This window comes from Zootoca vivipara, chromosome 12, assembly GCF_963506605.1.
Source record: "Zootoca vivipara chromosome 12, rZooViv1.1, whole genome shotgun sequence".
Taxonomy (NCBI): Eukaryota; Metazoa; Chordata; class Lepidosauria; order Squamata; family Lacertidae; genus Zootoca; species Zootoca vivipara.
The window spans coordinates 21,435,031-21,450,807 of record NC_083287.1 but is presented as its reverse complement, the minus strand read 5'-3'; the positions used below and the strand labels follow the sequence as shown (position 1 = coordinate 21,450,807).

General features: G+C 43.5%; 1 protein-coding gene across 1 annotated transcript in view; it reads right to left on the bottom strand.

Moving 5' to 3' along the window:
* The window catches only part of COLQ (collagen like tail subunit of asymmetric acetylcholinesterase), a 41,871-nt gene that overhangs the window by 3,677 nt on the left and 22,417 nt on the right, over positions 1-15,777 (bottom strand). The window contains exons 6-16 of the mRNA XM_035130299.2: positions 15,492-15,563; positions 12,998-13,060; positions 10,989-11,015; positions 9,285-9,329; positions 8,398-8,433; positions 7,750-7,830; positions 6,039-6,135; positions 4,838-4,977; positions 3,879-3,998; positions 1,624-1,747; positions 805-907 (exon numbers count right to left, since the gene is read on the bottom strand). Of these exons, the coding sequence (XP_034986190.2) occupies positions 805-907; positions 1,624-1,747; positions 3,879-3,998; positions 4,838-4,977; positions 6,039-6,135; positions 7,750-7,830; positions 8,398-8,433; positions 9,285-9,329; positions 10,989-11,015; positions 12,998-13,060; positions 15,492-15,563 (908 nt within the window). The remainder of the gene's footprint in view (positions 1-804; positions 908-1,623; positions 1,748-3,878; positions 3,999-4,837; positions 4,978-6,038; positions 6,136-7,749; positions 7,831-8,397; positions 8,434-9,284; positions 9,330-10,988; positions 11,016-12,997; positions 13,061-15,491; positions 15,564-15,777) is intronic.

The window sequence follows — 15,777 nt, the reverse complement described above, 5'->3', positions numbered from 1 at the left end:
AAGTCGAATCCCATAGGAATGCATTGGGAGAAAAAATTCGTAAGTAGAAGCAACCCTATCTAAAAATTCGTAAGTAGAAAAAATCCTATCTAAACCGCATCCAAGATGGCGGACGGAGCTCCATTCGTAAGTAGAAACATTCGTAAGTAGAGTTTTTCGTAAGTAGAGGTACCACTGTAACTAGCTCTGGGTGCATGAGAGAGAAGAGTACTATGATGGTGGAGCCTCAGTTTCTTAGAGATGCCAAGTGAAACAAATCTGGGGATGTTGTCCCTACACCCCAAGATGCCTTGATGCATGAGACCTAGGTCTTTCTAGCCAGTAGTTTCTTGAAGTCCCAGGATGGGTCATATCTGCAGAGTTAAGTACTGTGTCCCAACAGCTTTAGTACCAAAGTACCCACTTCCACAGAATATTTCTACCCCATCTTCTATCTGCCCAATTCTCCTCCCCACCAGATAAAACAAAGGGAGATTGGATCATCATCATTGAAATGACCACTGAGAAGAAGGGGTGACCATAGAGAGGCACAGCCAGTTACTTCCCTACAGCTATTAATTCAAGGTGAAGAGGGATCCCTCCCTTTGTCTCCAAGCAACCACAGACAATATGTGATTGGGGCCACAGGAATCATCTTCCCCCTAAAAAAAACCAGTTTCCCCTCCATCCATTGGTTCATGGTGGAGCAAAGGAATGAAAGCAGTCCTTTGCCTCCATCTTCCTGCCCGGTCCAATCTTTTGTTGATTTTTTAAACGAATAATACTCTCCCATGCTGTGACAAAAATAACTTAAATTTGCCTTACCCAGGGAGATACGTTTTGCAAGTTAAGTATCCAAAATCTTTCCCATCGCACTCTTCTACACCTTCGTGTCGGTAGCCGTCTCCACAATAAGCATGGCGACATTCTAATGAACCCAAAATAAAAGAGAAAGATAAATAAATACATAAATGGGGTTATTTGCAGCTGCAAATAACGATGCCTTATGAGGAACAGCTTAGGGAGCTGGGTATGTTTAGCCTGGAGAACAGAAGTTTAAGGGGAGATATGATAGCCATGTTCAAATATATAAAAGGATGTCTTATAGAAGAGGGAGAAAGGTTGTTTTCTGCTGCTCCAGAGAAGCGGACAAGGAGCAATGGATTCAAACTACAAGAAAGAAGATTCCACCTAAACATTAGGAAGAACTTCCTGACAGTAAGAGCTGTTCGACAGTGGAATTTGCTGCCAAGGAGTGTGGTGGAGTCTCCTTCTTTGGAGGTCTTGATTTCCTGCTTGGCAAGGGGTTGGACTGGATGGCCCTTGTGGTCTCTTCCAACTCTATAATTCTATGATTCTAGCTCCTTGCATGTCAGAGGGCAGTGTGGACTTTCTTCCACACCACCCATTAACTCCAAGATTAATCAGTTTGCTTGCCTGTGTATGTTTACAAAACTATCTGTTGAAAAGTAAAATACCAGCTCTTTTCCACTTAGTGAAGGTAGCTTTTCCTGAGTGTTTCAGTGCTTTTTTATCCAGATCACACGTGGAAACAGTGAAGTATATGAATTAGGCTTTCCATTTATCTGAGAATCCTTGTGTATATTAAAGCAAAAAAACGAGAATTGGTAACATCAAACGTACTTATACAACCATCAGTCACTATGTTATTGCCATCATCGCATTCTTCACCATCTTGGAGGACCCCATCTCCACAGCTGCTGCCATCTTCCAGCGGGTAGTCCACAGGATAAAAGGGCGTGAGCTGCTGGAATAAACATGAAACAGATACTTGAGCGGAACTATAAACATCTTGAAAAAGGAGGCACCAAAGGAACATGTGATTCCTGTTCTCAGTTGCTGAAGATTAGGTGTCTGCTCCTGCCATTTCAGCCAACTGCACAATCCCCTGGAAATGTTTGTGTCAGAATCCTCACAGCTGTAATATCAATATTGCCGGAACCTCTAACAATTTGCATCCAAACCAGAATGCAAACCATTTTATTTTACGGTAGGTATTTACTTACCCTTGAGGAGTTCAGTGAATTTAGGTTGAAGGGGGAGTATTTTAAAATCCTTTCCTTTTTTTACATAGCCCGCGATCACAGAACCATGGACCCTCAGAACTAGCACAGACATAATATTGCTGATTGATTGATTAATCAGTCAGTCTCTTCCTTAATTGCTTCAGTCTTAAGTATGAGGTGAAGAAGAGTACTGTTCTGCAGTCTGTATCCCTTAACTGTGATTAAGGAGTATCAAAACAGGACAATGGTTTTTGCAGTTTGTGCTACAGATAAAAAGGTAAAGGGGCCCCTGACCATCAGGTCCAGTCGTGTCCGACTCTGGGGTTGCAGCGCTCATCTCGCTCTATAGGCCGAGGGAGCCGGCGTTTGTCCGCAGACAGCTTCCAGGTCATGTGGCCAGCATGACAAAGCTGCTTCTGGCGAACCAGAGCAGTGCATGGAAACACCGTTTACCTTCCCGCCAGAGCGGTACCTATTTATCTACTTGCACTTTGATGTGCTTTCGAACTGCTAGGTGGGCAGGAGCTGGGACCGAGCAACGGGAGCTCACCCCGTTGCAGGGATTCGAACCGCCGACCTTCTGATCAGCAAGCCCTAGACTATGTGGTTTAACCCACAGCGCCACCTGGGTCCCTGTGTGCTACAGATAGGCATGGGATATTTATCTACATAATTCTGAAACTGAACAGTGCAATCCCATGTGTGCTTACTCAGAAGTACGCCCCACTGTGTACAAGGGGACTTTCTCCCCTGTAAGTGCATATAGCAGGCATACCCAAACTCAGCCCTCCAGCTGTTTTGGGACTACAATTCCCATCATCCCTGACCACTGGTCCTGTTAGCTAGAGATGATGGGAGTTGTAGTCCCAAAACAGCTGGAGGGCCGAGTTTGGGGATGCCTGGCATATAGGATTGCAGTTGGGCAGAGAAATCGCAGGCAGGATAGTGTGGTGGAGTGAAATGGCATATAACTCATCGCATCTGAAGTGTGCATATGTGTAGGGGTGTGTGTGTGATTGAATAGTGTAGCTGATGCTCCTGATCCTGAAGCCTCTTGGAATAATGGAGGAAATCTGAGTCCAATGCATTCTAGGCCAGGTCTGACACATACACGCCCAATTGCTAGATGTCTGTTTCAGGGCCTACCGCTGGCAAAAATAGATTTATGCCCACAGAGGTGCCTCTGCTCTGCTGGAGGAACTCTCTGCCAGCAGAGAGTGTTCTCTGCCCCATCCTAGCGCCCTCCAGCCAGCAGATCTGGGGATTAGGATCGCCCTGCAAACTTTCCTTTCACATTATACAGATATACATGTATAGCAGATTCTCCAAGTGTCCCTATTTTCCAGGGACAGTCCTGGATTTACAGAAGCCGTCCTGGTTTCTGATTTGATCCCAGAATGCCCCACTTTTCCTTAGGATGTCCTTATTTTCATTGGAGAAATGTTGGAGGGGTATGGTATAGACCAACCCCTGAGCCATCTGAAAGCAATCCTGTATAGGGAAGATTTTTTTAAAAAAATGTTTATTGTTTTGTTATGTTTTTATATATGTTGGAAGCTGCCCCGAGTGGCTGGGGCAACCCAGTAAGATGTGTAAGGTAAAAATAAGTAAAATGATCATTATGGAAAGGGACGTCCCTATTTTCATCAGAGAAACGTGGGGGGGGGGTATGGTATAGACCACTTGTTTTGTTTATGTCTGCTATATTCTGTTCAGTGATGTTTGCTTTTTCTGATATATATTCTATAAAAACAATAATTGAGAGCTCATCTGATGCAGAAATTCATTTCACCCAAGAAATATTTTAGTTCCAATGGAATGAAATGCTTACAAAACTTGCACTATTTATTTATCATTTATTTACCTACCTACCTGAATCGGAAGCCATCCAAAAGCATCTTTGAAATACAAAGATCTCTGATCTCTACGAAATGCTAGGGCATTTTCTGTGCTTAACCTGTCCAGTTCTTCCTGATTATTCACTACAAAAATCTGGAAAAGAGAAATAAAAAGTAGGAGTCAGAGGAGACACAAGGCTGCCACAACACCTACTGTAGGAGAGAATACTAAGCGGCGATGGAAATTTAGAGACCAGTTCCAAATCTGAAGGGTTTGCATTATCTGAAACTTCCCCGTTGAACTCAAAAAAGCCACTTGTAATTAAGCGGAATGTACTGTTTGCTCTAATCAAGGGACCAGGAACCCGATACTATGAACACACGCCACTAATAATGAAAACCAGGAGTGGGGAATGAATCGTCCTCCACTTGTCACTGAACTCCAACTCCCATCAGCCCCCACTAGCACAGCAGTAATGTTAGGGATGATGGAAGTTTTGTCTGACAAAATTTTGAGTGTGGCAGATTTCCTAGGCCTAGCCTAATATGTAACCAGTGTTGCTATCTGCCCATCCTCATGCAACCGAAAATAGAGAATCTTTTCTGTAGGTAGAATAGTCTTCGAAAAAAAGAACGAGGGAGAGATGTGCTCCCTGTCTAGAAGGTGAGAGAAAACAACCTCCAAAGTTTGAGACAAACAAAGAGGTAACTTAAGCAATTAATTGTTTTAAATTGTTTAACTCTGGAACTGAAAGAGGGAGGAGGTAGTTGTGGTTGCATCATAGTCACATCCCAGGCACCATTCCATAGTGTCCCGTAAGTTAAGGAACATGGGGGTCTGCCCAATACCGAATCAGACCATTGATCCCATCCAGCTCTGTATTGTCTGCACCGACAAACCCACAGCAGCCCAGATCAAGTTGACCAAAGTGGCTACTTCATGCCAGCGGTCTGGATCCATTAACACAGTTAACTCCTATCAACTTCACTTACTGCAGGAACCTTTGAATAGGGCTGTCCAAACAGTGGCTCGTCATAGGGTGGGATATTCCCATTTTGCTGAGGGTTGCAGAGACATTTTCCTGGAGGTCCAGGAAGTCCTCTCTCTCCTTTTGTCCCCATTGTTTGTTGCCCTAGAAAACATCAGATTTGACACGCAAGGTAGTTGCTGAAATAGATAAAGACATACTGAAAAGGGAAAATTGAGTCCCTGCCTGCGAGCTAAACGTCTCAGATTGAAAAGCTGTCTTTGACTCCTGTAAGCTTCTTTACAAACACTTGTCAAATATTATTGTACAAACACTTGTCAAATATTATTGTCCTTCCAACTTTGGGGATGGTTGTATATTGTTTGCCATCATTGTTTGATTTCCATGGGGTATTAAATTGGTCTTTAGCTTAGGATGTTTCCAGATGGATGTTTATTGTGGAATCTGTGGTCTTCATGCATGCAAGTTGAGTCATTGGCATTTAAATGCCAGCCCATTAAACCCCCTCCACATTAACTTCAGACTGATCCTTCTGCCCTTTCCAGGGGAAATCCAATAAGTAACGCACACACACTCCAACCCTTTAGCAATGACCCATTTGCAAATTAAACCCCCATTTGGAAGCACCGTTATCATTGCCTTTTAACAAAAGACCAGGCTTATGTGAGTAAGTGAATAGCTATTTTGGATCTCAGCAGGAGGTTTGCACTGGGACAATGATTTATGCTCAAGATGGTATTTGGGGCAGTTCAACATGATCCCACTTTCAATACTATTTGTATCTGCAAAAGTTTCAGGGTGGGCATACTGCTTCATTTCCAAGTTATGTCCCATAACATAACTTACTGCTGAAATCCTCAAACTTTTCAATGCTCATCAACTAGGGGGGCAGCCCCCTCAAATATTTTATTGTGGGGGCAAAGGCACCTCGACCCCTAGGAGTTGGCTGATATGACAACAGTCTAGAAGGGCCCTTATTTCGGGGTGCAAGGGGTACCTAGTTGAGAGCAAAAGAAGTACAATCATAGTGCAGGAAAAGCCCAACCCCACACTAAAACCTTATCTTGAAAATGTGTAATTCCTCCCTCAGCTAGTGGTTCGGCAGAAACCTTGTGGGCACTTGTCTCTTTTCTGTGAGGCAACTCAATATGATTTAATTGAAGGGGGAAAGGGAACGAGCAGCCATTTTGAAAGGTCTGCCTTACCTGTTGCCAAAGGGCCTGGTGGACCCGGCTGACCAGGGGGGCCAGGTCTTCCAGGTGGGCCTGAGACACCAGGAGGTCCTATGTTTCCCCTTTGTCCCTAGTATATAAAAGAAAGGACTGTTTCTTTATAACGTTCCCTAACAAGCTAACATACTCTATTATAGCGCAAATCCTATGGCTTCATGGGTCAAAATAGCATGCCCTTCAATTACACAGAAAAGATTGAAATGCCAAAACGCAGTTTACATTGCAAATTAAATCTGCAGGAACGTATACATATTATGGCAAATTCATGCATTTCCCCACAATCCCATAAATTTCCCAGTTCTGCACATTTCAAAATGGCTTATTACAGTGGAAACTCGGTTTTCAGACGTAATTTGTTCCAGAAGACCGTTCGACTTCCAAAATGTTTGAAAACCGAAAACTCAACACAGCAGCCTCAATACAATAGGGAAACTCAAAACGGAAGCCGCGTGGCACGTTCGGCTTCCGAAAATCATTCGGAAACCGGAGCAGTTACTCCCGGGTTTTTGGCGTTCGAAAGCCAAAACATTCGATTACGGATGCGTTCAACAACTGAGGTTTCACTGGACTAGGACTACACCAAACGTTCAGAGAGAAAAAATTGTGAGGAAATTTATTCAAGAGTAGAGATGGGCAAATCTATTAATTTTGGGGTTTCCCTCCTGTTTCTCGCTTTTCCAACCTTAGGTTCTATTCTCCACAATTTGCATTCCCGCCCCCCTCATAAAATTCATCAGCATTTTACTGTGAATTTCTATAGACAAAAAAAAATGTTGTTTTTGATCGTAATCACTGCCACAGTGTGGCACTCGTAAGGTTGAAACCAGCAGGGTTGCACAGGCCGGCCTTGGCGTTACTGTAACTGAATGACTCAAGCCTGAGAAGACTCCGCATGAACCTGAAGGAGTCAAATGAGCTAAGCAAGATGGATCTCAGAATGCAAGTGGAAGTAACACCTTCTTAATTTAGCTGCCACTGCAGGCATTTTATATGGGGTTGTCAGCTGACTCTGGAGAAAGGAAATGACTGAGTAGGTGAAAAGTGGCCCCTCTTATTACAAACAGCTACGTATACACGACACTCGGTTTCTCAAAACAATATTTGGACTTTAGAAAATGGTAGGTCTGTACAGCAAGCATATTTATATTCAGCTACACCCTTACACTGTTGAATTTACCTTAATGCTGCCAGTGCCATTGTCTCATTTTTACACTCTTAGGTTCAGTTTCGTACATTTCCACATCTGCTTGTGATCTTAAAAAAAGGTCTAAACTCTAAAAAATTAACCAGCATTTTAGTGCTGATTTCCCCTAATATACAATTCTTTTCTGTGTACGTAATGTTGCCTAATATTCTCATTTTTCCAAATCAATTTTCCCAGGTATAATGCATTTTTGTATGCTATTTCCACTAACATACATATATTATACGCACACTTAGCTGTAGAATATGCATTTTTGTACCCATCCCTTAGCTAGAGAACTCCATTGCAAAATGTGGATAAGATTTTTTGAGCGATGACTGCGTTGAAGTTTGAGTACTGTTTCAGAAAGTGTGGCTTAGGTAATATTCATCTTTACATGCCAAATGAACCAAATTCATCTCTCATCCCTTGCTGAGACACAGTCCACAGACAAAATATTTTCGGAAGCAGGTTAAATAAAATACAGTACAGGATTCCTACTTGTTTGCCTCTTTTCCCTGGTCTTCCAGTTGGACCTCTGTGTCCCGATGAACCAGATTCCCCCTTTGGGCCCATTTCTCCCTTAACGGGGATGGAAAGGACAAAGAGAAGAACTTTAGCACAAATATATTTACTTGGTTATTATTTACAGCCCAGCCCTGAGCAGCTTGTCACCCGCCTGAGAAGGAAGAGCTTTGAAGGGGTGGACCAGGCAGTTGACAGCTTGCCGGATCTGTCCCTTCAAACGAAAAAATGGATCCAGTCAGCTTTCTATCTTTCGAATCCACACGTCTTCAGGGAGCCCAGATGGAATTCAGCAAAGGGCTGAATCTGTCCCTAAGACATAGTTTCCCCCACACTTATTCACCGATCCAGGCAGCATAAACCTCATGCAGAATACATTTCACTTGGGAGTCTTAACAGTGCAATGTGTATATTTTGAGGTGTAAGTTCCTCTGAGTGAAACGGGGCTTATCCCCTCATAAGTGTGCACAGAAAGTATACCAGAAAGTAAGTCCTACTGAACACAATGGGGGTTGCTTCTGAGTAAATCTATGAAGGATTGCACTTTTTAAAGGCTTCCCAAATATTAATGCCAACGTAGGCCAAGCAGGTGGACAGAGAATTTCTTGCTTCGTATAGACATACCTTCTGCCCCAGCATTCCAGGGAAACCTATGTGTCCCTGCAAGGAAAATGTTGGGAAAGACACAAGTTAAATTGTTTTTTAATGAATCGCTTTGAGTTTTCGTATAAACACGATAAGAAAGAATGTGCGTCACTGATTCAGTTTGATGATGGTGGTGGTTGCAATTAGAAAATAAAATAAAAATAAATCACCAGAAAAACTATTACTTATGTGTTGTGGGTTTTTTTTTACCTTGCCCTTCCTTGCATAGAAGCCCAAGATGGATGCATACAATAAGCAAAAGATACAAACCATTTAAAAACAAATGTATAAAGTACTATCAGTAAAACAATGTATTGTTTTATAATGAGGTGTAGTGGTTACCCTTTTAAAATGTGGAGTTTGGGAGGGGAGTGTAATTGGGTTGTTGTTTTTATTTTGATTATATATTTGTGGTTTTATATTTTTGATTTTGTTCTGTGAACTGCCCTGAGACCTCCGAATGTAGGGCGGTATATGAATTCAATAAAATAATAATAAAATGTTGGACTAGGTAGGACCTGGGAGACAAGGGTTCGAATCCCCACTTGGCCATGGAGCTCCCCTTGGGCCAGTCACAGTCCCTTAACCAGCCTACCACACAGGGTTGTTGTGAGGATAAAATAGGGAGGAAGAGAACCGGGTACTACACCACCTTGAGCTTCTTGGAGGAAAAGTATGGTATAAATGCAAATAATAATAATAATAATAATTTATTTATACCCCATCCATCTAGCTGAGTCTCCCCAGCCACTCTGGGTGGCTCCGAATTGAATATAATCTCCATCCTCATACAACTATGCTATGAATGCAACCACAAATCAAACTATGTTGAACATGAATTAGGTGCTCTATTAAGGTCATTTTACCTTGTCTCCTTTGCTGCCTTTGCCACCCTTCTCTCCGTGCGTTCCCTGTGGAAAACCATACAGGAGATAATAGCTATGGAACACGGCGTTTCAAAAAACTGATGTTTTCCCCCCCAGCACTGAATGTAGAATTAAATACAGAAGCCCATCAAAATGAAGTTGTTCAGTATACAGAACACTTGTTAGATTCTTGGTCCCCCACAATTACCATCCTCAGTACACTCCAGGCAATGTAATGAACACAACGACCTTCAAGTTAAATGCCATTTACTGATCTTCAGCTAGTGGGCCGTTACCTGAAATTAAGCCAATCTCTGAGCTAATGTGGATTGTGCCAACATTCAGCACGGGTAGCCTTTGTATGCTTTAAAACCCTTTTCAGGCATTAATGTGTGGACAAATGACACACGCAGGCAGGGACAGTATCCGCAGCAGGCACTAACCCCCAACCTGTGCTTTGACCCACCCCACCCCAAACACTCCCTACACATCATTCCTGATTACAGAGAGCTGGCTGTGTGTCAACACTTGAACATGTACAAATTATTTTCGGAAATGGAATTTTTAAAAAAGTAGGTGGGGGGCAGAGCCTTATGTCACATCTGCCTACGCCTTTTCTATGCATTACCAAATTAACTAAAGGGGATGAGAGGAGAGGACAAAGAGAGAAAATAGGAGGGGGGTGGAGCACTCAGAGGAAAATAGAAGAAGAAAGCAATGTATTTTATTCCCAGCACTTTGCCTGCTGACGTGTGCATGATTGTCCAGATGATTCTTGGCCAAATATGTAAACTTTCTCAGTTGCTGCTAAGACTACCCGAAGGGCCTATCAGTGGTGATTAATCTGTGGCTGTATGAGAACATAAAACCAATTTCTTCAAACTATTCCTAATGGGTGGGGAATGCACATCATAAAGTGGCTTTAATTGGTTCTTCCAAACAGCCATCCGTCAAAGATTTGACATTTATCTCCCCTTTCCTTTCCCCTTTAGCTGTGTCATTCTGAATACCATTTTCAACTTGTTTTGCTCCTGGGATGACTGATGTTTTCCACAAATGCATTAAATGCATGATATTGTCTTAACAAGTGGCCGTGGGTGAAGCACTTTTTTGGTTTAAAGGCGAAGCGCTTGGAGTGTGCTGAGCAGCCCCCAATAGTTCAAGAGAGCTCTTTCCCCCGGCCCTCCTGCAAATGCAGGCAAACAATCGCATGTGCAGAAAGTGGAGCAGGCTGCTTTAGGAAAACGAAAACGCAGGTGTGCTCCCATATCCCAATATCCACTGAGCCTTCCTCCTCCTCTAATGGTCTCACCAGGAAATGGTGTCAGTGGCTTCTATTTGAAATTTGCCACATTATAGGAGCACACATTGACAAATTGCTCCAGGGCACTGGTACCAACCAGTAGGCTCTGCTTAGGAGTGTGGGATACTGGGTGCCGTTTCCGATATTGGGGGCAGATGATGGTCCTGCCCCCTTTCTCTCTCCCATGTGAATTACTCGTGCTCTGAGCACTGCCTGTAATCAAGTAGATCCTGTTGGTACTCCACCACACATGAGTGCTGCACTTTTGGGTCAACTGGATCAGATCCTGTCATTAGTAACATACCAAAGCATCACATTTAGGGTGGGGTGGGGGGCGCGGCTGAGGAACATAGGTCACAATGCTTTTCAGCAATTAACTAAGAGTTCTTTGCATGACGAACCTTTTCTCCTCTGCTCCCAGGGTAACCCTAGAAGAAGAGAAAAGGGCAGGTATTTACATGCTCGCTGTTGATTACATCATAGTAACATACGGACTTTAAAATCAGGCTGGAAAAGCAATCCATAATAAGTTGCGGCAACATTTTCCTTTGTAGCCGTTGGAAGAAAATCACAAATATGAGCATTTAAGCCTCAGCCTGGAGGCAGACATGAGAAACAAATAAATCTGGTACAGAAAGCATGCTAGCCTTGTTAGAAATTGCTTTGGAAATTAAAACAGCAGCAGAAAGCCATTACAATTATCAGTATAATAATATAATTGAAAGCAGTCTCTGTGATAAAATGCCTATGCCATTTCTTCAGCTGTTTCCTCTTATCTAGCAAAGGCAAGTCTCTCTTATGTTTGCTTTGACTGGCCTTCAGCTTAGACCCAACTCTTTTGTAGCAACTCCCATGGACATTTAATATTTCTTTGACAAGTTAGAGCTGCAATTGCGTAATGTAAATACATAGGCCACTTAGTGGTGTTAATGATTAAGTGGTATACCATTTGTTAAGTAAAGTAATTAAATAAAGAAATCAACATTAAGCAGGCATAGGCAAACTCAGCCCTCCAAATGTTTTGGGACTATAATTCCCATCATCCCAGACCACTGGTCCTGCTAGCTAGGGATCATGGGAGTTGTAGGCCAAAAACATCTGGAGGGTCGAGTTTGCCTATGCCTGTTAAAGAGATATAACCTCAATATGTATCTGCTTTGGATACAAATGATGCTTAAACAAAGGTTATTTTCTCTTCTTAAATCACCTTTGGCTATATAGACAGTATTCTAGTTTTTGTCACTTTGTAATCAATTCATCTTCTGCTAAAGATGAAGTTGCTAATGTCTTATGCGTATGCGCTTTTAGTATGATAATATAGAGGGATTCCATGGTCAGGCACCCACCGCAAGACTAGGGTTGCCAGACTCAATAGAGGACAGGACTTCTGTGCCTTTAATTGCCCTGCTCTCTTTTGAGTCTGGAAACCTTAAAGAGAAACCAGCAGACCCTTTGTAAGCAATTAAAGGCACAGAAGTCCTGTCCTCTATTGAGTCTGGCAACCCTACGTAAGACATCCAATGCACACGAAATCCAAGTTGTGCTGCACAAGCACAATTGACAATTTGGCATGGCGCCTATAAATTAATGTGGGATGTTTTGCAGGGCTTTGATTTGTGGTCATGCTCCAAATGACTAGGACTCCATCAGTACAGCCCACCTATCAAATCAAGAAGATAAAGCCATCTCCCTTAGCAAATGTTTCAGCTGCTTTGGAACCACTAACTTGGAAGTTTTTAAATGTCAAAGAGCTGCCTTTTTGGTCCTGAACATCATGTTGTTGTTGTTGTTGTTTCGAAAACCCAAAACAAAAACCAGCACCCTAGACATAAAAGCTGGGTGCAGCAGAAAGGGGAGGCAACTCATCCTATTCTTGGACCAAGGTTACACACACCATCCATCATGTGAGGGTGGCAGGAGGGAAGTGGGGGGAATTATACCTGTCTGGATTTGGATGATGGTGCTAATACAAATATAGTGTACAACAGTGTTATTTTTCTAGAGAAAGAGATGCCGGAATTCACCATGAATGCCTCCCTTGTTCTCTTATAAGTGGCAATGGTGCCCACCTGAGAGGTGCTGGAAGTGAGTTCTGCTGAGTTCCAGCTGAAATTAAAAGCCCTGGGGTCTTGAGGCCCATGTTACATGGATTTTGCTTTTAAATTACTTTCCCCCCCTTTATATTAGATTGTAGTAAGGTATTTGATTAAGGATAAAGCAGAAAGGTAGCATACTGACAAAACCTTTTGATTTTTCATTATTGCTATGGGGAAATCCTGTCTTTTCCTATTATTCCTTCTCCCCACGAACATTGCTGCTATCTTCAAACAATATACACAAGCACTTTGTAACCAAGGAAGCAGCTGTAAGCAGCCAGATGGGGACAACATAGCAGATGGGCGAAACAAACCTTAAAGCCCATTGGTCCTCTCGTACCTGGCAATCCCATCAGACCCAAATCTCCCTTTTCACCCTAGAGGGGTCAATAAAAAAAACACGAGTTATTCATTGTGGTTGCAGAAAGGTGTCAGTAACTGGAATGCAGACTGTTCTGGTTCCGAATCAGAGAGAGCAGAAACAGACCACAGTCAAGCAGCAATACAACACGGAGTTTCATACGGCTAATTCAGACTAAATGGTAAAGCAATGCATTTTCTCTTAACATCATCTCCTGCAACAGATGGCCATTTACCAGCACTACAATGAGACCTGCAAGCAAGTGCACAACACTTCTGGCTCAACCTATATTGCTGCTCTAAGGGAATGTTTGCTTTGCTGCCCTTCTTAAATTATTAGTGTTATTAAACTGCAGCCCTTCTCCTGCTCCATAGTGAACTGAGTAATGAGGAGCTCCATTTAAGAAAGCAGCAAGGGGGGGGTTAGAGACTGTTGCTCACTCCCAGCCTCAGATCCTGCAGTTCCAAGGTACTTGGGGGTTTCCCCAGAGCATCCCAGTACCTATTGCATTCAGGTGCCTCAGGCAAGCTGCCTGTACTGCCTCTTGGATTGGGCCAGCTTAGTCTCTGATTTACAGTATCAGCTGCTGAAATCCACTTGGACTGTGAGTTTTGGCTACTGATCTACCCGGTTTCGCTTGCAAAATGCGAATATATGGGGGGGGGAGTGTGTACACCTGAAAAGTTTAGCAGCATTAAGATAAATTCAACAGTGTAAATAAGTTTTGATAGATGCAATAATAAAATACTGAATGGTTTAGTTTTTGTAAAATATGTATTGTTCCGGCAGGAAGGTAAATGGCGTTTCTGTGAGCTGCTCTGGTTTCGTCAGAAGCGGCTCAGTCATGCTGGCCACATGACCCGGAAAAACTGTCTGCAGACAAACGCCAGCTGTAAAGTGAGATGAGCGCTGCAACCCCAGAGTCGTCTGCGACTGGACTTAACTGTCAGGTCCTTTATGCTATGCAAAATGAACCATGGAAAGAGAAGAACGGAAGTCATTGATATTTTAAGGATGTTTAAATGAGCATTTTAAATACAGTGGTACCTCATGTTGCGTATGGGATCCGTTCCAGAGCCCCGTACGCAACATGAGCAGTACGCAACATGTCGTGCCGCATCTGCGCATGTGTGTGGCGCGATTCAGCGCTTCTGCGCATGCACATGATGTCATTCGTCGTGTCTGCACATGTGCGAACCGCCGAACCTGGAAGTAACCCATTCCGGTACTTCTGGATTCTGCGCGTACGTATCCCGTGTCATACACAACCCACAGCATTCATAACAAGAGGTATGACTGTAGTAAAACAGAAAATTATATATACAGTATATATATAATTATATATACTGTATATATAAACAAAATGTGGGCTGGTAGTCATTTGTGTCTGCAAACAGGTTTGCAGAAATCTCTCTTGCCATGTACATTTTCTGCTGTCCATCTGAAAAATGAGGAAGCAGGTGATTTGGGGGTGGGGAGCATCATCATAATCAAATCTAGCAGGCTAAGTGTTTGTTAAGATAATCATGCTGGCTTATAGCCAAGCATCGGAGCCAACTCCAGGGGGCTGTGGTTGCTTCAGCACCCACAATAATATATTTGTGGGGGCCGGGCACCCACAAAGTCAATGAGAAAAGCCGGCAGGCAGCAGCAGTGCTGCCTCCGAGAGAGAAACAGTTCAGCTCTGCCCTCCACAGCAAGGCACCCTTTTCGGGGAGACGGGCTTCAAATGCAAGGTGGAAAAGGGTGCCTCACTGGCTGAGGAGAGGAGAAGGAAGAGGAGCCACCGCCGCAACACGGACATAGGATGTCACACACACACACACACACACACACACACACACACACCTGCACGTAGATGAGGGACATCGCACGCACTACGTGCAGGGTTGTGTGTGTGTGATGTTTCATGTCTGTGTTATGGCGGTGGGCACCCACAATCCGGAGGGCGAGATGGCACCCCTGTAGCCAAGTGGGGAAGAGAGTTATAAGAAATAAACAAAGAATATGGGAGAAGTGGCATGATAAGAGAAGGCAAGGGAACTAAGAGGAGGAATGTCCGTAGCCAATGAGGGCTATGAGACATCACACACACACACACACACACACACACACACTATTATCACCTCTAAGATACCACTTTGGTCCATTCTGACATCTCCCCATACTCTAAACTCCCACTATCATTCTGTGGTACATTTTCCTACTTCCTGTACATGATCAGAAGTAAAGACGGCATCTTCACATTCCAGTGCTGCTCAAGAAACATGTGCAGCATTCAAATCCGGACTGAGTAACCATGTACAGATGCTTGACCTCAGGAAACCTGTGTTTCTGTGATGGAAGTCTTCCTCTCCATTGCATTGGGGTCCAGAAACCCTATGCCTTTAGGAACCTTGGGGCATGTAATCATTTACAAGATCACTCTACTGGTGCCTTAATCTTACCCGCGGTCCTATTGGGCCAGGCCATCCAATAGGTCCTGGAAGTCCAGGGACACCAGGGGGACCTGGTCTGCCCTTCAAAAAAAAGAGGCCAGGGATGGGGGGAAGGAAGTAGAAAGAGAGAAAAAATCAGATACAATAACATCAAAATTGATAGCAGTAATGTCTGAATACTGTATTGGCCAGAATATAAACACCACCCGCAAATAAGCCGCACCTTTAAAATTGAAGGTGGGGGGGGGAGAAAAAAGACAATACCTGGGCTGCTTCCGGGGGGGGGGGGGAGCCA